This window comes from Leptodactylus fuscus, chromosome 7, assembly GCF_031893055.1.
Source record: "Leptodactylus fuscus isolate aLepFus1 chromosome 7, aLepFus1.hap2, whole genome shotgun sequence".
Lineage (NCBI taxonomy): Eukaryota > Metazoa > Chordata > Amphibia > Anura > Leptodactylidae > Leptodactylus > Leptodactylus fuscus.
Genome location: NC_134271.1, coordinates 65,849,354 through 65,875,493, shown reverse-complemented (window position 1 = coordinate 65,875,493; position 26,140 = coordinate 65,849,354). Strand labels below are relative to the sequence as shown.

Sequence of the window (26,140 nt, the reverse complement as noted above, 5' to 3'; positions counted from 1 at the left end):
TACTCTAAGGGCTCTGCAAATGAGACATGGCACATTAAAGCGATTCCAGCAAAATCTACTGTTTAAAAGCCCAGTGTCGCTCCTTCCCTTGCATGTGCAGCCGTCTGCGCAAAAATCAGTTTGCACCCACATGTGGGATATTTCTGTGCTTGGAAGAAATTGCACGATAAACTGCCAGATGCATTTTCTACTTTAACTTTTTGTGAATGTGTTAATTTTAGGTCTAAATCAGGGTTCTCAAACTCATGGCGCATGGGCCACCTGCGGCCCTCGGGACAATAGTTTGCGGACGTCAGGTGTTTAGCTATGGCGGGTGCCCGCCATACCTCCCGGGTGTCTACTGTTTTACACAGCAGACACCCAGTGTTAATGCCTCCGGTCGGCGCCAGCACCGATCGTGGGCATTAACCCCTCCAACGCCTCAAAGCTGACCGAGGCGTCATTTTTCCTGGTGGCGCTTGAGCACCGCCATTTTGCCGGTGATCGCTGGTGCCTGGAGCATGCTCCAGGGCCGTCGTCACGTTAGCATGACAGCTGGGAGCCTTGTAAAGGCTCCCTGGCCGATCTGCAGTGCTCTATGCAGCCTGCAAAAGAAATGACAATTTTTTTGCAATGCATTAGCATTAGTGATCAGACCCACTGGGGTTCAAGATCCCAAGGGGGGTCTAATAAATGAAAAAAAAAATATAAAAAAATTAAAAAGTATTAAAAATTCAAATTACCCCCCATTCCTTAGAACACATATAAAAGTAGTTAAATACTGTGAATCCCTGTGACCAAAAAAACCTGCTCCACAAATCTATAAAAATATTTTTCCTGTACGGTAAACACCGTAGTGGGGAAAAAAGGTCAAAAGTGCCAAACCGCTGTTTTGCTTCTGATAAAAATTTGAATAAAAAATTATCAAAGCAATAACAATTCCCCAAAATGGTATAACTAAAAAGTACACCCGTCCCCGCAAAAAAAGACGCCCTATACATCTCCGTAAGTATAAAATAAACTTGCGGGTATCAGAATATGGCGACTTTTAGAAGAAAAAAAAAATTTGGGAAAAACTGATGTGGCCCACCCTCACCTAGACTCTACCTCCAGCGGCCCCCAGGTATATTGAGTTTGCGACCTCTGGTCTAAATGAATGTATTAGTGAAAAACAATGAAATGTCTAAATTTCACCTCCATATTATTTTTATTCTTATGAAAAGCTTAAAGGGATAACATACATCCCAAATGCTGTTTTGAATAATTTGAGGGGTGTAGTTTTGAAAATGGGGTGATTTGGGGGTGTTTCTATTATGTAGGCCTTTATAATTCCTTTCAGAACTGAAGTGGTCCCTAAAAAAATTAGTTTGGGGAATTTTCTTGTAAATCTGGAAAATCGTTGTTACACTTGTAAGCCTTGTAACGTCCAAAATAAATTAAAACACAATCTAAGGGCTAGTTCACACGTGGGCAAAGGGGCGGATTTTGACAGCGGATCTCGCTTCAAAATCCGCCCCTTTACAATGGTGGTCTATGTAGACCGCCGGGCTTTTTTTTTCCACTAGCGGCGGGCTGCCGCTAGCGGAAAAAAGAAACGACCTGCCCTATCTTCAGGCGGAAGCCGCGCGGCTTCTGCCCCCGGCAGCTCCCTGCTATGTCAGCACATTCATTTGAGCCGACAGCGGAGGGGAAAGCCGCGACTGCGATGGTCGCGGCAGGCGGGTTTTGACAAGAGAGAGACGCGGCTCGGTGTCAAAACCCACGCGGGCAGTTCATGTGTGAACTGACCCTAGATGATGCCAATATAAAGCAGAGATATGTTAGATAATATTTATTCATGTATTTGGGTGGTATGACTATCTGCCTGAAAAGCAGAGAATTTCACATTTTGAAAATTGCATTTTTTTTTTCCGAATTTCCATCAAATTTCCTATTTTTTTTTAATAAGTAAATACAAAAATATTAATGAGTGTTTACCACTAACATGAAGTATAATGTGTTAAAAAGAGGCCTGGTCCTTAACGCACTTTTGAGCTCTGTCCTTAAGGGGTTAATGTCCTCCTCTAGTTGCCCCCAGTTTAAACTGGGGCAGTTGGTGGGGAACATTAATCTCTGTGTGCACCAAGAGAGAGACTTTATACTGTTGGGTCAATTTGAGGAGAACATTATAATAATGGGCATATAATATTGGGGTTCTTGTGTGGGAAGCATAACGAGAAATGGGTCGACTGGGCAGGGTTAATTTAGAAGTGAGTGGAGCTAAATTTTCCACAGCACGATATGCGCGACTCTTATTTTGTCCCTCTTTCTGTCCTTTGGAAGTTGGGAGGTATGTAATAGTTAGAATAAGTGAATCTGCCGCTTTTTCTTTGCAAGGCAGGAAAAGTCTAGTAAACGAATGCAGAAGATACCACAGACACCTTAAAATCGCTCAAAACACTGCTAAAAGTATAGCGGTACACTTTTAACTCATTAAAGAGGACCTTTCACCATATCTGGGCACAGGCAGTGTTATATACTGCCAGAAAGCTGACAGTGAGCTGAATTCAGCGCACTGTCGGCTTTCCCGATCCGTGCCCGGTGTAAAGCGCTATCGGTCCCGGTACCGTAGCTCTTCTATGGTCAGAAGGGCGTTTCTGACCATTAGCCAGAGACGTCCTTCTGCCTCGCGGCGCCAATCGCGCTGTGCTGTGGAGCCGGGAGGAACTCCCCCTCCCTCTCCTGATAATGCTCGTCTACGGACAAGCTGTGTGAGCAGAGGGAGGGGGCGTTCCTCCCCGCTCCACAGTACAGCGCGATAGGCGCCGCGAGGCAGAAGGACGTCTCTGGCTAATGGTCAGAAACTCCCTTCTGACCATAGAAGAGCTACGGTACCGGGCCGTAAGCTCTTCACACCGGGCACAGATCGAGAAAGCCGACAGTGCGCTGAATTCAGCGCACTGTCAGCTTTCTGGCAGTATATAGAACTGCCTGTGGGCAAAAGTGGTGAAAGGTCCTCTTTAATAGCATTAACAGACATTTAAAAAAATTGCCTGGAAAACCCCTTTAATTTTAACTGCAGAATTGCCAGTTTTTTCCCTATATATTGTGTAGGAGAGGAAAAAAGATGAGAAAAACGCAGCATATCTTCACTGTATTTATTTCTAAAGTGTTTTTTTTTCACTGTGATTCGCCTCAAGGTTGAGGGAAGGGGGGGGGGGGGGTTAGAATCCTGTCATTTGTGATCCCAAGGAAGTTGACTGTGGTAGGGGTACTGGTGTAGCCCCCCATAATAACTCTATGGCCTATTCTTATACAAGGTCTAGGCTAGCCCATTCTGAGGTATTGCCGCCCACCACTCTCCTTCAGCTCAGTTTACGCTCAGTAGAAGGCAAGGCTTAGGTACTTTAGGTGCAATCACTATGTGTCCTATAGATGGCGCATTCGTACAGTAGTTTGGACTAGGGCGGCCGCTGTAGCTGGTTGCTATGGAGACGAGAACTCCGGAAGCGATGAACGTGTGATTGAATTGTGTAGGATGATGGCGCTGCACGGAAAGGGGGGCGTTCATAATCCGATACCAAGGGAGGACGAGTATCAGAGTGAGAGACTGTCCAAGGTCATCATCTGTGAGAGCACTGGTCAGCCATTGTATAGAGCTTGGCTTATTAGAACCTTATGGAGAGTTGCTGACCTAAACAACCAATCCGATTGCAGCTTTCATACTTCATTGGGGATTTGGAAATACTGGAGCTGACTGGTTTATTTTGAGGGATTTTTTTTTTGTTTGCTAAACTTTATATGTATGTGTAACTGTCTAGGCATATTTACCGTGACCTCACAGAAATGACGTAGTGATGCTTACAGCAATGTGGCTCATGGTCATCCTCTGCAATTGTGTAGCACAGGTGTGAAAAGATTGGTTGAAGATGTTTTCATGACGCTTTGCTTAAATCCTTGCCAGGTGAGGCACCATAGTGGTAAGCCTGACATGGCAGAACAAAAGAGAACGTGGTTAAAGTGAAGTGGGTACAATCTCAACCAACTGGCATAATATATAGTCACCATGGCAAAATAATATCACCGGTCAGCGACCAATCTCTACCATAATACTGTGCCATACTCCTGTCATACAATACATAATTGTACAGCCGGGGTTGGTATGTGAGTCATGTTTCCCTATTACGGCAGCCCACACACTGTCAGCAGGGATCCACAATTCTAAAATGATTATTATTTTTTGGCTACAAATGAGAAGGGAAAAAGAGGCTGAGTATGAATGTGCGTCTGCAACAGTGATGTGTTCCCACCCTGTGGATGATGTCTGCAAACTGTGTCTGAAGGAGAGCTCCTTATCCCCAAGACCCCTGTACACAGTCATTAATAAGGTAGTGGGGGGGGGGGGGGGGAATGAGCCTCATATCAATAGTAACCAACTTAATTATGTACCTTAAGGGCCCATTCACACGGAGTAAACGCGTGTGTATTTTTTGCAAAATACACGTGTAAAAATACACATGTAAAAATAAGACTCCCATTGACTTCAATTATATTTTTTACACATGTAAAAATACGCCTGTAAAATGTCATGTCATGTGTGAAGGCTCCCTCACATTAAGCCCTGTGTGCATCACATAAAGTTTACTCATATGTGAGGCATATGGCGGTACTAATAAAGGACCTTCATGTTTCTCACATATTGGTGAGACCAAGGGTTAATTTGAGGTACATGATGGGGTATATTGCTAATATGTGGTGCATGGAGTTAGTAAATTGTGAGTGCTCCTTTTAGAGTGGTGACACACAAGGTACCTGGATTCAGCTATAGCTGCATTCAGTCCCTGGTCACCTGTGGTTTTACTTTTGGGGTAAGTCATACCTCCTCTTACGCACTTGGTTTTAACAGTAAGTAACTGCAGCTGAAAGGAATTTGTGTTTCACTTACACCAAAGTGATTACGGTGGTGGCTAATGATGCCGCCACAGAGTGTTCCTGCATCCATGTATTTACCAATATTGCAGACTGCACATGTTCTTTCATTGCTTCAAATGAGAAAGTACAGGTGCATACCAGCAAATGGCAATAAATACTTGCATCCGGAAGCATCTGTGTTATTGTTTGTGTTATATGACTTTATGTTAGCGGTCAACAACTTTAAAATTATTGCATGGTACACACAGTACCTCAACTTTGATTTTTTGTAATATAAATCAGGATACCATAAAAAAAAGGTATAAAGCATATCCATACATGCTCAATATATGTACAAATATACAGACCATACTTGTACACACAAAAAGTAGCAAATGACAGCTAAGTGTGTGAGGTTAGAGGATGTGTCAGTGATAAGGTTAGCGCCACTATGTTTCTTTTTACAATTGACTCTCTGTGTATGACACCACAGCAATATGAATACTATCAGTTGTGACACTCCTATTCATGCGCATACCATATTATCGCCACTTTATAAATTCCATGGTTGCTTATTATTTTCATAACTTTTAAAATAAGTGCCCTATATGAGTCACATAGAAATTGTAACATTTAGGATGTTTTATTACTTATTTTGAATTAGTCATTAATTATTTTCTCTTTTTTTGCAGGTTCCCTTTAGATTGTTAAATGCACACAAGGGAGCTGTAAGTTCTTGCCATTTCTGTTTCGAGGATACAAGAATTTTAACAAGTTCCCATGATGGAACTGCAAAACTGTGGGTAAGTTCCTACACTTTAGTTGAGAGCATAACACCCTCATTTGAAATGTATTGGTCTAATATACTAACATGTATTTAGTCTAGAATCCAGTAAACTGGACTGTTGGTGCTTGGGCATCAAGAAGAAAAAAAAATTACAACAGTGATGACCTCATGTCTATGACTGTTGGATGACACAGATCGGTGTTGTATGTAATACAATGCTCATAGCTTGCTATGGGGCTATGCTCTCTAGTGTTTGCTACTGCTACTTCTCCCTTGGAAGCCATTCAGAACACTGCACATGAGCGCTTAACAGGTTTATTATAAGGATTCTCCAGTTGAGGCCTTCTCTATTAGCCAGAACAGAGTAGTTCTCGTGCTGTAGCACAGCTGTTATCCATAGAGCTGTGGAGTCAGTAGGCCAAGCCAGCATCTATTCTATATTCCACAGCCTGACTCCTTCGAAAATGGCAGCCATTGTCAGACAGATGCAGTAAAGCTACTCTAATTTGCAAAAAGCCAGTAACTGAATTACTATTAAAGTTATTATGCCACAAACTATGCATCTAATTCGTTATGCTATATTGCATAATATAATTTAAATTAATTATAAGAGTTGGTAACTTTCTGACTCCAATCAAAACTGGCCTGGACTCTGTGACTACAACTCCCCAGCCCTGCTTGTCCAGCAAAATCAGTGGAGGGTTATGAATATTAGTTGTCACCATACCATGTAACATTTAATTTCTTCCAAAGGAAACAGTGGTTCACCTAGTAATGATACCTATTCAGAAAGGATGTGGGGAAGAGTTTGAAGGTATCGAAATTGAGAGCACACAGAGATCAGCGACCAACATGCTGAAATACCACTGCTCCATTTAGACAGGGATGCAAGACACACATGTTCTTGTGATCAGTGGCCGTCAGCGGTCAGACCTTCACCAATCTATGGAGAGGGGATAAGTTGCATTGGTACATTGATGGATGTAACCCTTCAAGTGCACTGTGATCCTGATGCCAATAATGCTCTGGTATCCTTAGTGATAAGTAGCAGTTGAATGGTTGATGACAATGTTAAAATTCTGTCTCTATCTGTCTTCCCTCATAGATTGTAAGCCCTCGTGGGCAGGGCCCCCTATCTCACTGTGCCAGTCGGTCATTGTTAGTATTATATCTGTATATTTTGTGTACTGTATGTAAACCTCCAAATGTAAAGCATCATGGAATTAATGGTGCTATATAAATAAACAATAATAATAAAAAACAATTATAAAATTTTATACAAAATTTCAATGGCACTTCCCACTTTTACCCCTGATTATCAAGTACCTGATGACAAGGCCCCACATGGCATAAAAACCTCAGCTTTTTATAGTCCCTGCAAAGTGGATGAGATTCTGTTGAATCCCATCCATACATCACTAAAAAATATGTGCAGTGGAAATGCTGCAATTTCCAAAACTGTCACGTTTTTGGAAATCTCAGTATGTCAATTATACTTATGGAAACACTGGCGGTTTCCCTATAGGTATAATTGAATCAGAAAGTTTGCAGAAGAACTCCGTAGACTTTATATGAAAAGCGTTCTGGTCAAACTTCAATGCATCGCCAACATATTTTTTACCGCAGTGCTTTTTTGCTGTGGCACGCTATATTGAGCATTAGTCTTATAAACATATATGAAAGACCAACATAAAAAAAGCTGATTCCTTTTGACTGAATTAATGAACTTATGTTTTTTTTTTAGGATTTCTTTACCTGCTCCCCAATCTGTGAGTTTAAAGATGAACACACTGGTCCTATCTCTGAATGCAGTCCAACAGGTGATAATAAAAGGTAACACTTTTTTCCAAAACAGTTTGTAAAGGTTTTGACTCAAAGATCAAACTTTTTTAAACAAAGCAAGTATGATGGTCACTCTGTCGATCAATACTCTTTTTGATTTATCTCACCCCTCCTCTATTAGTTGTTAACAACTTGATAAGTTGAGTCTAAGCAAACGTAAAAGGTAATGTAGCATGATACAATGGCCATTCAAATGTAATGCATGTATTCTTTCCCAGTGTGTGACATCCATATAATGTCCATTTGCCATATGTCTATACAAAGCAATTTAGCATTTATGTGGCTCATGATATAGACTTCATGGTGCACAACAGAGAAGGAGATGCTATATATTGTATATTGTAGAGGTCATCAAATATTTTCATCATTCTTGTTAGACGTTGTGTATGTCATATAAGGGGTCTAGATCAGAGCTAGGAAACCTGCAGTTCTTCAACTGGTATAATATGCCAGCAGTTACATGGAATTAGTAGTATGCTGTATTCTTTATGTTTAAAAGTAACAAATTTGACTACTGGAAATTTGGGTACTTTTCACTGGTACCTTTTCCCATAAGTTTCACTGATCAGTGTTACCACCAAAATTGTTATGTCTATGACCTAATCTCAAATAACAGACTAATTGTATTTTGCACTATGGGATTCAATGATCTTTATGCTTATTGCGGTTAAAAGGGTATTCCCATCTGACACATTTATGAAATATCATCAGGTTCCTTGTCCCACGACCTCTGGTCTTTCTAAATGGAGAGATGACTAAGTATGTGCAGGTCTCTCCATTCATGTCTATAGAGTGAGCAGTCAAAAATAGATGAATAAGCAAATTCTGCTTGTTTTGGGACTCTCTTATGCCATATTCACATCTGTGTTCGAGGAGTCTGCTTGGAGACCCCCCCAAACGGAAACCTATTTGTATAAAATAGCGATTACCTAAAGAAACCCACGGACCCCTAGACTATAATGGGGTCCGTGAGGTTTCTGCTCGGGTTTCCGCACAAAACATGCGGAAAGTTCCTGCAAGCAGCCATTTTCTCTCCGCATATGGCAAATGGAATGACTCAAACGCAGATGTGAATAGGGCTTTAGGCATGAAGGGTGAAACCTGTGCATGTAAAACCATCTCTACATTCTGATCTGCCATGCCACGGGGTCAGAGAAATACCATTAATGAGATGGATGCAGGGCCCAGAGATGGGATCTGCATCTATTAGTATAAGTATTTCAGATGGAAATACCTATGTAATATTTCTGCCTCTAGTCTGAGAATTATTTTTTCAAACTTCTTGTTTTCTAGATTTGTGACATCATCTTATGACAAAACTGTGAAGCTCTGGGATATGCAGACTGGAAAAATATTGGTATTTACTGACTTCTATTACACACATGCTTTGAAATTTTATATCTGTGCGTATATTTTACATACCAAATAACAGACTCCAAGATCTCATTTTCTGTTTTCAGTGGTCATTGAGCCTGGATGGCCTTGTTACATCATGCAATATTTCAGGAGATGGAAAACAGATAGTATGTGCTGTGGATGTGAACAATGGTATCTGTATCATTGATTGTGCAACGGCTTCCAAAATAATGTATATAAAAGGTAAGCCTTTTATTAAAGGGTCTACTTTCAAAATTCTGCTGGTTGCTGTCAGAGACAGAGAGTAGTTTAGCTTTATCTCTTGACTCTTGAGATCAAATCTGAGCTGTTATGATGAATTGGGCACTCTTAACGTAAATCCAGCAGAATTTAGTGGTGGATGGGAGTGGGTAACAAATGAGAAGACACATCTTAAAATACGCACTAAAAAACCCAAAAACAAACATCAAACCAACGTTTTTGCAAAGTTATGCAAATTTGGGAGGTTTGAACACCTTCCCCATTAGGTGTACTAATCTGGAGAGAATTCTCCCAATTCTTAACAGACATTACATTGCAATCTAACCCCATAACTTATTGATGTAGCAGGGACTATGGCCATTGCAAACAATCAAGTCTCTGCTTTGCAAAGGAAATTGTCAGCAGAAATCTGATTATTTGCTATAGGTAACAACTCTTGGTTTTATAAATCAGGTCCAATGTTTCATATGTAAAACGCAGTTTCCTTCATTCTTTTAGACCATCACAAGTCCACCATAACAAGATGCTGTTTTGATCCAGAAAATCAGAGAATTTGTTCTGTGTCTTCTGACAAATCTCTGCAATTGTGGGATATAACTGCAAAACGTACAACAATCCAAATAAAACGGTAAGGAATAGTTCAAGGCCTTTTTTGGTGCAGCGCAACATAAAGGACAACCTTATTATTTTGTTATTCTTATTGCAGAGCTCACAACAATGTTATTTCAGACTGTAACTTTAGTTTCAATGGTCGATCATTGTGCACAGCATCTTGGGACAAAGGTTTAAAAATATGGGATATTAACACTGGAGAATTCCGCCAACATGGACCATATAATCTTCTCAATGCCCACACTGGATCAGTAAGCTCCTGTGTATTCTCTCAGGACGGTGAGTTATATTGAAAACTGGAAGTATTTTAGGTATTGTCCTCAGGTTTATGCTGCTTTTTGACAATCTGACACATTTTAGATCACTAGGAAAAATTATGAAGGATAACTGTGTTTTATGGTTCTGTCTTATATTTAGGTTCATGATGACAGTGTAAACAGAAGTTTACTGTATTTGTAGTACTAAGTAGCATGAACAGAAATACATCAATGCAAATTATAAGCAATTTCCATGTGAGTCACTTAATCTAATGTTGTTCTGTCCTTTTAGCTTCTGTCCTTCTATCTGGAGGATATGATAAAACAATTATCCTCTGGGATGTGCGCACTAAGTGCAAGAAACTTGTGTTAAAGGTATGTTATACTAATTACTGGTAATTTTATCTATCTATCAAAAAAAAAAGAAAAAAGTAAATTCAAGCCCACACAAGTATTTGTACCAGGATGCTCACTTCTGGGAATTGGCTCCATCCCACTTGATAAACAGCAAAAACGTAGGTAGCACTTTAATATAATGCGAAAAAACTGTGAAGGAATTTTAGGGTATGTTCACAGGGCGGAAAATGGATTCCGCGTGTGAACATAGAGCACAGCTAGCCGCGACGGAATGCTGATGCAGTGCATCGGCATCCTGTCGCGGCATTCCGCTCCGGATTAGGCCCGAATGAATGGGCCTAATCAGGAGGGAGCCTCGTGCCGCTGACACCATAGCTGAGTCATCCACGGGAAGAAGGGGCACGTCGCAAAGCAAGTGGCTCCTATTGAAGTCAATGGGAGCCGTTTTTGGCAGCGGATTTTGAGGCGGATTCCGTTAACTTTACACTGTATTCAAAATGACTCCTTCAGGTACAGGCCACTGAGGAGACCACCACCAGCCACCACCAATGTTCATGTGTGCCAAACCGTATCACACCCACCTGTTATTTAAAATTTACCACTGCCGGGATTAGCTTATAGGGTACCATTATTCTGACCTGTTTGTGATGTAGCTTAAATGAAAAAAATGGAGAAGCGCTGAGCAGTGCATAGTGTAATTCTGTTATGATATGCGCAGATAATGGTTAGGGAGGTATCGATGGATTCTTACCTTGTTAGGTTGTGTGTAGGACACAACAACCTTAAAGAGGACCTTTCATGTCCTCGGGCACATGCGGTTTTATATATTGCTAGAAAGCACACTGTCGGCTTTTCAGTTATGTGCCCCGGGACAAGAGCGATCAGTGCAGTTACCGATAGTTCTTCACTGTCAGGAGGGTGTTTCTGAAAGCCTAACTGGCGGTGAGGAACGCCCCTCCTGACAGTACTGTCCGTAGCTCTCTGTACTGAATGTAATGGATATTATCAATTGATTATACTGGAATTAATTATTATTATGTCAATAGGGTCATAATGATTGGGTTCTGGATGTTGCACTGAGCACAAATAAGAAGTGGATTCTTTCTTCATCAAAGGTAAAAACATATGTTTCTTCTTTATCACAGTGAATAAGATACTAATATTAGTTTTAAAGTACATTAATATTATGGCCCCAATTCCAAAAACATTGGAAAGCTGTGTAAAATGTGAAGAATAAAAGAATGCAATGATTTAGACATCTCATAAAACTGTATTTTATTTAGAATAGAACATATACATATCAGAAGTTGAAAGGTCAACATTTTTCCATTTCATATGAAAAAATTAAATAATTTAGAATTTGGCGACAGCCACATATCATAAGAGTTGAGTCACGGTTAACAAAAGGCCAGAAAAGTAAGTGATACTAATGGAAAACCGCTGAAGGGTTCATTTTCAAGTCACATGACTGTTAGAGAGGCAGAGAATATTATAGGGTGCATTCACATGGAGGAAAATGGCACTGAATTTGTTGTGGAATTTCAGCGCTGGAAAAAAAAAAAAAGCCTCCCATTGATTTCAGTGGGTTCTGCTAGCTTTTTTTTTCCACTAGCGGAATTTTCCGCTAGCAGAAAAGTCCGCTAGTGGAAAAAAAAAGTTAGTGGCACCCATTGAAGTCAATGGGAGGCTTTTTTTAGTGCTGAAAATTCAGCACCAAATAAAGCACCATTTTCCTCTGTGTGAATGGACTTTAAGAAGCAAAATGGTTAGAGGTGCACTTAAAGGGCTAGTTCACACGTAAAAACTGCCTGGCTTATTTTGGTCCTGAAAAAAAACGCTTCCTAATTAGGAAGCGTTTTTTGACCTTGAGGCATTTTTTGGAGTGTTTTCTGGAGTAGTTTTTCGTAAGAACTGCTTCAGAAAACACCAGGTGTTTTCCCCTCCCCTAAAGTGAATGGACTGTAAAAAAAAAAAAAAACACTAGGCGTTTTCGGTCGCGTTTTTCGCCTCCCATTCATTTCTATTGCTTTACTCAGGCGGAAACCACTTGAAGAAAGGTGATGTTGCTTGTTTTTACTGCTAGCAGCAAAAAACTGTTAGCAGAAAAAAAAAGCCAGCAGTCTCCATAGACCACCATTGTATGGAGGCAGATTTTGAGGCAAAATCTGCCCTCAAAATCTGCCTCATTGCCCCCATGTGAACTAGCTCAAAAAGTGCATCTAAGTGCATCTAAAAATTGTGGAACAATTAGAAAAATAAGCTTTGCCGTAAAATTGCAAGACTTTTAATATCCCACCATCTTGAGTGCATAATATCATCAAATAATTCAGAGACTCCATGTGCACAAGGGACAAGGGTGACATTCAATACTGAATGTTGGTGATCTACAGGCTTTCAGAGGTTACTTCATTAAACACAGACATGATTCACTGTGTGAGCTCAGAAATATTTGCAGATTCCATGAATAGTTGACTGCAAACACAGTTCAAGCAGTCCACAAATACAAGTTAAAGCTGTATCATACAAAGAAGAAACTGTATATCAACATAGCCCAGAAACACTGGCATCTTCTCTGTGCCAAAACGCATATAAAATGGACTGAGACAAAATGGAAATCTGGTATGTGGTCAAATGAAACAAGAGAAGGACCATTCAGCTTATTATAAATGCACAGTTCAAAAGCCAATGGTAGGGGCTATGGTAGTGCCTGGGCATAGTGCCTATGACATGGGCAGCTTACACATCTGGAAGGACACGATCAATGCTGAGCAGTATATAGGTAATACAAAGTATCTCTCATAGAAAACCTTGCATATCTCAGCAAGACAATATAAAAAAAAACAAATACTATATCCATCACAATGGCATGGCTTTTCAGAAGAGTCCGTTTGATGAACTGGCCTGTCTGCCTTCACCAGTATAAAACACTTGCCACATAATAGAGTGAAAAGTCTGTCAAGATCCAGGACTTTCTCCTCATTTCCCAGATGTTTTCAGATTTTTTTTTTTTTAAAAAGAGGAAATGCTCCATAATGGTAGACATGTCTCTGTCCAACTGTTGTGAGATCTGTTACTGCTGCCAAATTTCTTATTTTTTTTTTTAAATAAAATGGAAATACGGTATTCCCAACTTTCAACTTCTGATATGTGTTCTATGTTCTACTGTGAATATTTATTAATTATTTTTTTTAGAATTGGGTTGTAAAATACATGTTGGTACTATGCATGGCCATTTCTTCATCCTGATGCATGAATTGAGAACAGATTTCTCAGGAGCTTTGAAGATAAAAGCAATGCTCCTTTGACTGTAGCTTATTCATTCAGTTTTGCATCCACATAGGACTCTTCATTACGATTGTGGAACATAGAAAATTATGAAGAAATACCTGCTGTCATTGAAAATAAGAAAGCATTTGGATCTCAGCTGTCACAGGTAAAGAGTTAACATTGTCACTGACCAAAAGAAGAGTGACTAAGAGGAATCCAGGCCTTTAAAGATAGTGTGACAGAGGTATAGGTGTATCTCAGCATGGGGTGAACCAGCAATCAGATTTATTTTTATTTTTTTTTAGGGGGGGTGCTGTGTTACGTTTTATATCTCTACTAACAGCTACATTTTGGTTTTTTTTACAGTGTGAAGAATGTGGGAAGTCATTTCCTGTCATGTACTGGGATAATACAAACTTAATCACGAAATGCTTCTTCTGTCGTCTCCCTACCCCGTCTAATAGTATGCCTTCTATACCTGCTGTGCCCCAAAGCAGCCATGTGATATAATATATTATAAGATGTTTTGTAATATACACTTCCGTCCTAGTGTTATATGAAATAATGTTTGTCTGTATGAGTATCAGAGTAGGTATGTTTGTGAGTGTGTATATATGTGTATCTGTTGATGCACGTGTGCGACAGTGTATCAGTTTACAATGATCAACCATAACATTAAAAAGAAGAATTAGCCTTATTTGCTACCAAAACAATTTTGACACATCAAAGCATAGACCCCATCAAACCTCTGAAGATGATCTTGGTATATAAGATGAAGATGTTAACAGAAGATTCTTTGAAGCAGATTTATTAGAAATCACAGCTCAGCTTTCATTTTGTATTTGTTCCTAAAAACTGAAAGCAGGGTTCTTTAAAAAGGTTGTCCAGGCTAAAATGGACAACCCATTTAAAGTTTAAATAAGCTGGAGGCAGTAAAAAAAAAACAACAACAAAAAAACCAACTCATCTGTCCATGTTGTTGCGAACCAGAAGGCGAGGGATAACAAGGAAGCAGCTAGGACACGCATGTATTTTTTTTCACTCCCCAGCAGATTTAAACTTTAAAAGTTTAGCCTGGACAACCCCTTTATCCATAGGGCAAATGGTATATATGTGGGTGACCCCTTCAGACAGTGGACAGTCCTAGAGCTGCATCTGCCATGAGGTAGCAGATTGCAGAGTCCCTGATGGGGGACACTGAAAATATTTGTTGGGCGAACCTCGTGAAATTCGTCTAGTGAGGTTTGCCCAACTTTTTTGCATGGAACAAACAAAAAGGAAACGGAACTGCTATTACTATACTCTGGAGTCTCTTCAGGCCTGATGTTTCCACACTGAAGCCAAGGTGTGCTCCTCTGCTACAGTGAAGGCCTGTGCTGGCACAGAGGGTTCATCCGTGAACTGAGTATAAAGGTTTTTAGTGCAGGAATGGATTGCTTTACATCAGGGAAATTTGGCCTGGTTCATAAGGAACTGTGGGTGGTTTAGGGTCCCAAATTGCCCTAACAGGTTCCTTTTAACCCTTAGATACACCAAGACATAGAGATATGTTCTGGTGCACGTGACTAAATATGGTAGCTGTGAAACAGAACGGCTGTACTAACTGTTGTGTCTGTGCAGTTTCATACAGCAGGGACCGGCAGCATTGCCTGTGATCAGATGCTGTATTCAAATGCGATCTGAATTGTTACTTTCTTTTTCTATTTGCTTTTCGGTAATAGGACGGCCCCCTGTGGCACGATCGTAGAAGGCTTCCTGTTACCATGGCAGCCAGGAGCCTTCTGAAGGCTCTTACTGCTTCCATAGTAGAGTAACTACCGAAGCCTTCAACAGTTACATAGAGAAAACTGCCCTAAAGATCACATGTTAAAGCCCCCTATGAGGGAAGGCAAAAAAAAAAAATTTTAAAGTTTTTAAAAATTATTAACGACTTCCGGACCACCCATAGATTTTATACATCCGGTATGTCCAGTCAGAACACAGTAGCTGCACGGAGATCGTGCAGCTACTGAAGCTGGGAGCCGGCTGTAACTTTAGCCGGAGCTCCCAGAGAGATGACAGGGAAGGTTTATTCCCTTCCCTGCCATCTCGATCACTGTGTATACTGTGCTCAATGAGCGCTGTATACACAGCTATGGGCGCCGCCACGATGCGGCTGCCCTCTGACCCGGCGGTCACGTGATCCGCCGGTAGCAGCGTCTTGCAAGAGCTGCTGGGTCCTACAGGACCCAGATCAGCTCTGTATACTGCGAATAGGCTGTATTCCTCCTGCAACTGAGGCTAAATGTACCAGCCTCAGTTGCAGGGGAAATCAGCCTCTGTAACAAAAAAAAAAGTGATCAGATGTCCCCAAAGGTCTCTTATGACCTTATGGGTACATAATCTGAAAAAAAATAAAATAAAAATATAATAAAAAATTTTAAAAAAAACAAGTAAAAAAAAAACAAAAAAAAACGCTAATAAAACAACGTTATTAAAAGTTATAGCCCCACCCCGACGACACCATACAAAATAAAAATTACCGTAACAGACAGGACAAACTATTTTATAAAGTTTTTCAGTGACGCTTTGTGTTATTAAATTTAAAAAAAAATAACAAATTGAAAACCAGACACAATTTCCCTCCTATTATGTTTATATTTTCCCGGATATAAAAAAAATTAAAACACATTCGAAAATAAAAACAACATAAAAGTAAAGCCCTATGTGTCCCCGAAAAAAGACGCAAAAATTAGTTGACTAAGACATACGGGCAAAATGTTACAGCCCTCAAAACCGCAGATACAAAAAATAACGAAAATGTGTCTGGTCCTGGACCAAAAATTGGCCCGGTACTAAAGTGGTTAAAAAAACCTAAAAGTTTATATCACCCCCCTTTCCCTATATCACATAATTATTAATAAATAAACTATAAATTTGGAGGACTTTCTGCAAGTTCATGTTGGTGCTTTATTGGAAGGGGTTCACAAAGTCCAAACACAAATAGCTTTCAGCAGCATAAGGCAACTCAAAACAACACGACTTACTTCAGCCAAGTGGCAGAAGAGTCCAGAAACATAACAATCTTTGTGACAAAAACAGTCCCACAGGCTCACCAGGTTAGCAGTTTGTCTCCACTTTTAGCTTCCACAAAGTCAAGAGTGTTTGTAGCTCAGATTCCACCATCAGAAGCAGGAAAGAGAGTGAGATACACCCTCCTATCTGGACAGTGTTAAGGCCTCATTCACATCTGCGTTCGTATTCTGTCCAGGGGAGTCCGTATAAGGACCCCCCCAACGGAATACCAAACACAACTGCAAGCAATGTGCCAGTGAAAGCACACAGACCCCATAGACTATAATGGGGTCCATGTACTTGCCGCCAAATCTCTGCAGGGATCATGCGGCCAGGAAAGTAGTTCACAATCTACTTTCCTGTCCGCATGATTTGTGCAGGCTGTGAACAGCAAGCACACGAACCCCATTATAGTCTATGAGGTCTTTGCTTTTACTGCACAGCGCTTGCAGTTGTGCTCAGTATTCCGTTCGGAGGGTCCCCATGCGGACTTCCCTAACGGAATACCGAACGCAGATGTGAACGAGTCCTAAGACTCCAACTTTGGCTCTCACCAAACCCCAGACTAGAGCTTTGAGCCCAGGTCTATAAACACACTCAAAACTTGGATATGGATTCCAGTCCCTTACCAAGTGGAGAGGAGCTATCTTAATGGAAGGTATGTGCATACCGGTACATCAGGGACAGCGGTGGCGGGCCTCTCCCAGCAAACCTGTACAAGCAGGGACATTGGATGCGGCGCTGACCTCGAAGACACCAGCATATGCCTCCTACACAAGTTAAGACTTACCTAAAATGATTTACTAATGCTTATGTATGGCTTGGGGGGAGCTGTAGCAATGACTGCTGCCAGGTCTTATTTTCAGTGGAGGCCTTATATTTCTAAACTTGAAAAAAAAAAAAAAAATATGCACTAGGTCTTATTTTGAGGGGAGGTCTTATTTTCAGAGAAACGGAATGTGGGGATGTGAAAAGCTGAGCTGCTTCCATGACTGTCACCTCAAATGCTTTTCTCTGGAGTGCTACATAGGGGAGCAGGCAACCTCCATTCTCTGGATCAGTGTAAGCTCTAGAAGTATTTTCAGATATTTATTGGATGTACTGTCAATATGTCTGATGGGAGTACCCCATTAAATTTTTTTATGGTACCATCTAACAATGTGAAAAGGTTGTGCTCCCCTTGTGTACCACAAGATTTTGGATGATGGTACATCTCAAAGTAACATCCATATGAGTGGTGAAGCCCATGGTTTCTCAGCACAATATTGACTAGAGTGGTGGTTCCCAAATTGTCTGAAGGCAGGACACAGTTTTGACTGAGACTTTTAACTCAACCCCATGTCCATGTAACATTAAAAACAGTGATACTTGCATTAAACACTGTATTTTACCTCTTCAGCAACTTACATGCATCTGGTCATCTGCATGACATAAAAGAAAATTCATCAGACCAAGCCCCTTTATTCAATTGCCCCTTGAATTTGATGCTGCTTTGCCCATTTCAGGTGCTTTTGGAGGTTGACAAAGGTCAGCATGGATATGCCAACCAGTCTAGATCTACACAGCTCCAAGCAAGCTGAGCACCCTGTCTGACATCTTTCTGTCAATTCAATGAGCCGCCCACAGCAGATTTGGCTTGAGAATGTCCAGGATGGACCTAAATGTTGTTTTTTATGTATCTGAATGCGGATAAGCTATATGTAAAATAATGCTGGATGAAGTCTATGTGCTTTTTCAGTTTTTTACGTGATTAATAAATTGTTCACTTACATCTGAGTATCTCTGCGCCATGGATCAGCTTTACTCCTACCTTTCTATCCACAGTCAGTGGTAACTTTTAACCCAAGTAGCTCTTCTGTAGGATTTGACCAGACAGCTAGCTTTCACTCCACACACATATAAATTATTTTTATGTGCCATGACCCTGTTGTGATGTCAGTGGTTATCTTTCCTTCACCCACATTTGGTAAGTACTAACCGCAACATACCAGGAACACACTACAGGGCCTGCTTTTTTTTTGAGCTGCTCTGCTCATTTATTTCTTAATATATCCCACCTCAATATATTGTTCCTTCATATATCCCTCTCCAAGAAAACTATCACAAGATAATCAGTGTTATTTCAGGCATCTGATTTTAACTGACTTCTGTACAAAAGCAATTAAGGCCTCAGATGTGCTACTTTTTTATTTTATTGCTAGATTCTAAAAGTTTTAGCTTTATTCGGCACCATAGGTGTTTTAAGGCTTGTTTTTGCAGAATCAATTGCATTTTCCAATGTTTGTGTGCAGTGGCGTAATTAAAGTCTTGTGGTCCTGTGCAAACTTTTGTCTAGGGCTGGATAAATGTCCTCGGCGGGCTGCATGTGGCCCGCAGGCCGTAGTTTGAGGACCCCTGCTTTAGGCGACCCCTGTGTTTTGGTCGTTCGACCCCTGCTGGGGTCGCGACCCACAGGTTGAGAACTGCTGGTCTAGTTTCTTTGGCTTTTGTGGGAAAAATAATGTATCCGTCTCCTTTACTTCTAATCAGACAAAAGCCTGACCAAACCAAAAAGTTTTTTTTTTTCTTTTTAAATTGAAGTAACTTATAACAAATCACAACAGAAAGTCTTAATTTTGCATCTATATGTTTCCACTCGGTGACTCTGACCATGACGCCTGAGGGTGGTGTGTCTGCGATAACATAAGTCATGGCCAAAGTCGTTGTGTAGCTCTAGCCTTTTAGGGGGCATTCACAAGGAATAAAGTGGCGCTGATTCTGCCACGATAACTTGCAGCAGAATCAGCGCTGATAAAAAGATTCCAATTGAGTTCAATGGGTTCTGTCTTCCGCGCAGAACACATCAAAATCAATGGGAGTCTTTTTATCAGTGCTAATTCTGCCGCAAGTTATCGTGGCAGAATCAGCGCCACTTTACTCTGTGTGAATGCCCTCTTAAGGGAACAATCACACTGAGATTTGTGGCGCTGTTTTTGCCACAAACCTTGTGTAAAGAAGCAGCGCTGTAAAACAGAATCTCATTGAGTTCAATGTGTAGCGTGCGTAAGACAGAACCCATTGAACTGAATGGGATTCAGTTTTACAGCGCTGCTTCTTTACATAAGTTTTGTGGCAAAAACAGCGCCACAAAACTACGTGTGGCCCTAAGGGCAAAAAAGCGCCTCCCATTGACTTCAATGCAGAAAAGGGAAAAAGGAGGCTTTTTTTCAGCTCTGAAATTCCACACCAAATTCCTCACCATTTTCTTCCGTGTGAACGCGCCTTTAAAGGCGTTGTCCCATCACAAGGATCCTAGCTATACTGCTTGTTAATGTGAATGTAAGACTTTTCCTAAATACATTGCTTCAGCAAAACTGCTTTGTTTTTCCACTATCTTACTTTATTAATTTTTTTTTACACATCCCTTGACTTATCTGGTCATAAGTCAAGTGATGTATCAGCCTGCGCTCAGGGGGGAGGGAGGAGGGGCTAAGTACACGGGAGGGGGTGGGGTAGTTTACCCTTTGGGGGGAAGGGGCCGCCAATACAGACCCGGCATCCGCTGTAATAGAGAGGCGGATGCCGGGGACGGTTAGACGCCAGCACAGATGCCTGGGGGGGGGAGCGGAATAACAGCAACAGCGATGTTGCAGGCATCTGTGCCGGCGTCTAACCGTCCCTGGCATCCGCCTCTCTATTACAGCGGATGCCGGGTCTGTATTCACATATGCAAAGCCAGCGGCGAGATGCCGCTGGCCCTGCGTGCACGCTCATAGATGGTGAGACCAGTCTAGCCTTCACAATGCCAATACAGACCCAGAATCCGCTGTAATAGAGAGAGGCGGATGCCGTGTCTGTATTCGCATTGTGAAGGCTAGACTGGTCTCACCATCTATGAGTGTGCACGCAGGGCCAGCGGCATCTCGCCGCTGGCTTTGCATATGTAACCCCGCCCACCAATGACGCAACAAAGCAGGAAGACAGAAGATTTTACAGCAACGAAGACTGGTGAGTATGCGACGTGGGAATACTCCTTTAAGGGTCAGTGCACACAGAGTTTTTTGTCGCTGATTTTGACATTGAATCTGCCTCAAAATCAGCCTCCAAAGTTCTATTAGGAGGCTTTTTTTGGAGGCTGATTATTAAGTGGATTCAGCGACTCAAAATCAGCGACAAAAAATTCCGTGTGCGCTGACCCTTAGGGAAATGTCTGTACTTTTTGTCAAAGTATAAAATTATTTGTTAATCATAATAAAATAGTAAAACCAATAATAATAAACAGAAATTGATAACTAATAAAAATATAAACAGAAATAAATAATAATAAAAACCTACTAAAATAGAGTGCAATGGTAATAAGACAAACATAAAATAAATAATAGCATATCTATTTTTGTTTTCTGCTGTACATTGCAGGAAATATGTAACTGAGGGCTCCTATTTTGAGGCAGAACCACTGTGCGGCGCCGTGGCTTAGTTGGTTAAAGCGCCTGTCTAGTAAACAGGAGATCCTGGGTTCGAATCCCAGCGGTGCCTTTTAAATTTTTTTATATCCTCCCTCGCGATCCCGCATTCTGCTCTTACTATCTTATATGTATCATCTGTATTACTTAAATTGATCCGATAGTGTTAGGTATTTTCTCACCTACATCCGAGGTTTTCCCATAAAACTCCGTAGACACACATGTATAATGTACTTTGCTGGAGATTACCATCTCTCTGCAATGTATCTTATAACGCCGAGTCTTTGCTGCTTCTAAATTATTATCGTTATTAAAATAATACAGAGGTCTCGTATTATGGCAGAGGAGCCATAAGAGACAGTGTCAGGCTGAAGGCGCCATCTAGTGTCAGAACAGAGGTTCGTGTGTCATCTGTTGCCGAGTGTGTCTTTAACGCCGTGAAAAGTCACTTCCGTATTCAATGCTCTTTTCTTGGCTGATGTGCAGAAGACTTTTATTTCATTTCTGGGACTCGTCATATGACTGACGTTCTGAAAGTGACCGAGACGTTTCACTGGTCCGGGTTTCTGAGGTAAAAAGTTACAGCCTGTAGTTTTTTAGCGTATGTATGACGTCACGTGAAGGGGCGGGGTGTACTGGATTACTGCTCTGTGTTGAATACAAGAGGTGGGAGCAGTGACCCTGAGGAGGGGAGTTGTGAGGTAGTGTTGTGTGTGGTAGTATTTGTGAGGTAGTGTTGTGTGTGGTAGTATTGTGAGGTAGTGTTGTGTGTGGTAGTATTGTGAGGTAGTGTTGTGTGTGATAGTATTGTGAGGTAGTGTGTGTGGTTTTATTTGTGAGGTAGTGTTGTGTGTGGTAGTATTTGTGAGGTAGTGTTGTGTGTGGTAGTATTGTGAGGTAGTGTGTGTGGTAGTATTTGTGAGGTAGTGTTGTGTGTGGTATTGTGAGGTAGTGTTGTGTGTGGTAGTATTGTGAGGTAGTGTTGTGTGTGATAGTATTGTGAGGTAGTGTGTGTGGTAGTATTTGTGAGGTAGTGTTGCGTGTGGTAGTATTTGTGAGGTAGTGTTGTGTGTGGTAGTATTGTGAGGTAGTGTTGTGTGTGGTAGTATTTGTGAGGTAGTGTTGTGTGTGGTAGTATTGTGAGGTAGTGTTGTGTGTGGTAGTATTTGTGAGGTAGTGTTGTGTGTGGTAGTATTGTGAGGTAGTGTTGTGTGTGGTAGTATTGTGAGGTAGTGTTGTGTGTGATAGTATTGTGAGGTAGTGTGTGTGGTTTTATTTGTGAGGTAGTGTTGTGTGTGGTAGTATTTGTGAGGTAGTGTTGTGTGTGGTAGTATTGTGAGGTAGTGTGTGTGGTAGTATTTGTGAGGTAGTGTTGTGTGTGGTATTGTGAGGTAGTGTTGTGTGTGGTAGTATTGTGAGGTAGTGTTGTGTGTGATAGTATTGTGAGGTAGTGTGTGTGGTAGTATTTGTGAGGTAGTGTTGCGTGTGGTAGTATTTGTGAGGTAGTGTTGTGTGTGGTAGTATTGTGAGGTAGTGTTGTGTGTGGTAGTATTTGTGAGGTAGTGTTGTGTGTGGTAGTATTTGTGAGGTAGTGTGTGTGGTAGTATTGTGAGGTAGTGTTGTGTGGTAGTATTTGTGAGGTAGTGTTGTGTGTGGTAGTATTGTGAGGTAGTGTTGTGTGTGGTAGTATTGTGAGGTAGTGTTGTGTGTGATAGTATTGTGAGGTAGTGTGTGTGGTAGTATTTGTGAGGTAGTGTTGTGTGTGGTAGTATTTGTGAGGTAGTGTTGTGTGTGGTAGTATTTGTGAGGTAGTGTTGTGTGTGGTAGTATTGTGAGGTAGTGTTGTGTGTGGTAGTATTTGTGAGGTAGTGTTGTGTGTGGTAGTATTTGTGAGGCAGTGTTTTGTGTGGTAGTATTGTGAGGTAGTGTTGTGTGTGGTAGTATTTGTGAGGTAGTGTTGTGTGTGGTAGGATTGTGAGGTAGTGTTGTGTATATTCTTGGTAGTGTTGTGTGTTATATTCTTTGGTTAGGGATGGTCGTGGCAATTTTTGTCTTGTTTTAATACCTTTGCAAAAGTCTAAATCTTTGAAAAATGTCCAAAATAATTTTATTTTTCTGACACCTGTAACCGTTTTATGTTTCTGTGTATGGTTCTATTTAAGGCGTCTTTTTATGTGGCAAAAGATGTAGTTTTGATTTATTCCACTATAGGGGAATAGTCGATGTCTTAATCACTTCTTATTCAATTCTTTGATCAACCTAGAGTACAAAACTGCTACACCCCACACTGCTCTACTACACTGGCATGAATATAAGGCCAAGCGAGCTTTCACCATAGCTCCTTGCCCTATCAGTCAAAATAGAGGGAAGGAGCAGTTTGGCGCAATGGGGTCGCCCTCAGTACTCCAGATTCACATTTACTTATTGGGAAATGAATATCTTGGCAACAGAGGCACAAATTAAAGCATTACATCCAGGTGAATCTGACCTACAGTATATGATGCGGCGTTAACACTTGTGCCTTATACCTGTCCACCGTGATTCCGCCTAAATCCCAGGAAAAACTGCTTGGGGGTGGCTTGCTGGTGTTCAGTTTAAAAACCCATTAATTTTTGTTATTACTATTGCGGCTGGTCATGATAAGCCTTGCATCCTTGCAGGCCACGCGGGAGCCGGCCTGCATAAAGAAAGATGTGGGGACTGGTGGGTACATTGCAGTAGGGACAGTGGGTACATTAGAGATGAGACCTGGTAGCAATTGCAATTGCTCTGCAGTAGAGTACCCTCCATCATCTTTATAGACCGGGGATCTGCCATAATAGCAACAGTGGATGTTGGGATGGGTTCCCACTGCTGGGACACCCTCTCCTACAAGCCCAGGGCCCGGAGCATTGCCCCACTCCTGTCACTGTGGGAATCCGGCAACAGCAGGAGCCTGGCAATGCTGCGTCCTCACACCTCCTTTCCCCCAACACCCACATTCGGACTATAAGACATACCCCCCATTTTCCTCCCAAATTTGAGGGGAAAAAAGTCCGCTTTATAATCCGAAAAATATGGTTTGTGTACATATATATATATATATATATATATATATATATATATATATACAGTCCTATGAAAAAGTTTGGGCACCCCTATTAATCTTAATCATTTTTAGTTCTAAATATTTTGGTGTTTGCAGCAGCCATTTCAGTTTGATATATCTAATAACTGATGGACACAGTAATATTTCAGGATTGAAATTAGGTTTATTGTACTGACAGAAAATGTGCAATATGCATTAAACCAAAATTTGACCAGTGCAAAAGTATGGGCACCTCAACAGAAAAGTGACATTAATATTTAGTAGATCCTCCTTTTGCAAAAATAACAGCCTCTAGTCGCTTCCTGTAGCTTTTAATCAGTTCCTGGATCCTGGATGAAGGGATTTTGGACCATTCCTTTATACAAAACAATTCAAGTTCAGTTCAGTTTGATGGTCACCATGCATGGACAGCCCGCTCTCAAATAATCTGAAAACAAAGATCGTTCAACATAGTTGTTCAGGGGAAGGATACAAAAAGTTGTCTCAGAGATTTAACCTGTCAGTTTCCACTGTGAGGAACATAGTAAGGAAATAGAAGACCACAGGGACAGTTCTTGTTAAGCCCAGAAGTGGCAGGCCAAGAAAAATATCAGAAAGGCAGAGAAGAAGAATGGTGAGAACAGTCAAGGACAATCCACAGACCACCTCCAAAGAGCTGCAGCATCATCTTGCTGCAGATGGTGTCACTGTGCATCGGTCAACAATACAGCACACTTTGCAAAAGGAGAAGCTGTATGGGAGAGTGATGAGTAAGAAGCTGTTTCTGCAAGCACGCCACAAACAGAGTCGCCTGAGGTATGCAAAAGCACATTTGGACAAGCCAGCTTCATCTTGGACTGATGTCCTTTGGACTGATGAAACAAAGATTGAGTTGTTTGGTCATACAAAAAGGCATTATGCATGGTGTCCAAAAAAAACAGCATTCCAAGAAAAACACTTGCTACCCACTGTAAAATTTGGTGGAGGTTCCATCATGCTTTGGGGCTGTGTGGCCAATGCCGGCACCGGGAATCTTGTTAAAGTTAAGGGTCGCATGGATTCCACTCAGTATCAGCAGATTCTTGAGAATAATGTTCAAGAATCAGTGACGAAGTTGAAGTTACGCCGGGGATGGATATTTCAGCAAGACAATGATCCAAAACACCGCTCCAAATCGACTCAGGTATTCATGCAGAGGAACAATTACAATGTTCTGGAATGGCCATCCCAGTCCCCAGACCTGAATATCATTGAACATCTGTGGGATGATTTGAAGCGGGCTGTCCATGCTCGGCGACCATCAAACTTAACTGAACTTGAATTGTTTTGTAAAGAGGAATGGTCCAAAATCCCTTCATCCAGGATCTAGGAACTGATTAAAAGCTGCAGGAAGCCACTAGAGGCTGTTATCTTTGCAAAAGGAGGATCTACTAAATATTAATGTCACTTTTCTGTTGAGGTGCCCATACTTTTGCACTGGTCAAATTTTGGTGTAATGCATATTGCACATTTTCTGTTAGTACAATAAACCTCATTTCAATCCTGAAATATTACTGTGTCCATCAGTTATTAGATATATCAAACTGAAATGGCTGTTGCAAACACCAAAATATTTAGAACTAAAAATGATTAAGATTAATAGGGGTGCCCAAACTTTTTCATAGGACTGTATATATACACACACACACACACACACACACACACACACACACACATTATATATATACACACATACATACACACACAAATAAACATACACCATATGCACAGACATGTATACTTGTGCATTCTCAAGACCATGGTCCCATGTGATGTAAACACTGTGATGGAAACACCGGAGATAAAAACACAGTGTTTTACAGTTCCTGCAAAGTGGATGAGATTTTAGCAAATCTTATTCCCACATTGTGTGAAAATACATTCAGCGGTCATGCTGCCATTTCCAAAACCATTGTGGTTTTGGAAATCA

General features: G+C 41.1%; 1 protein-coding gene and 1 non-coding gene across 2 annotated transcripts; both read left to right on the top strand.

Moving 5' to 3' along the window:
* The first annotated feature begins 3,495 nt into the window (after positions 1 to 3,495).
* WDR88 (WD repeat domain 88) lies at positions 3,496 to 18,242 on the top strand. Its single transcript, XM_075283404.1, has 12 exons — positions 3,496 to 3,577; positions 5,562 to 5,672; positions 7,401 to 7,489; positions 8,792 to 8,855; positions 8,959 to 9,097; positions 9,614 to 9,743; positions 9,822 to 10,006; positions 10,277 to 10,359; positions 11,388 to 11,456; positions 13,682 to 13,774; positions 13,975 to 14,109; positions 18,168 to 18,242. The coding sequence occupies exons 1-12, from the start codon at positions 3,497 to 3,499 to the stop codon at positions 18,240 to 18,242; spliced, it is 1,254 nt and encodes a 417-aa protein (XP_075139505.1). The 5' UTR covers position 3,496.
* Positions 18,243 to 21,103: 2,861 nt separating this feature from the next.
* TRNAT-AGU (transfer RNA threonine (anticodon AGU)) lies at positions 21,104 to 21,177 on the top strand. The gene has a single exon. It is a non-coding gene; the product is annotated as a tRNA-Thr (tRNA).
* Positions 21,178 to 26,140: the final 4,963 nt, after the last annotated feature.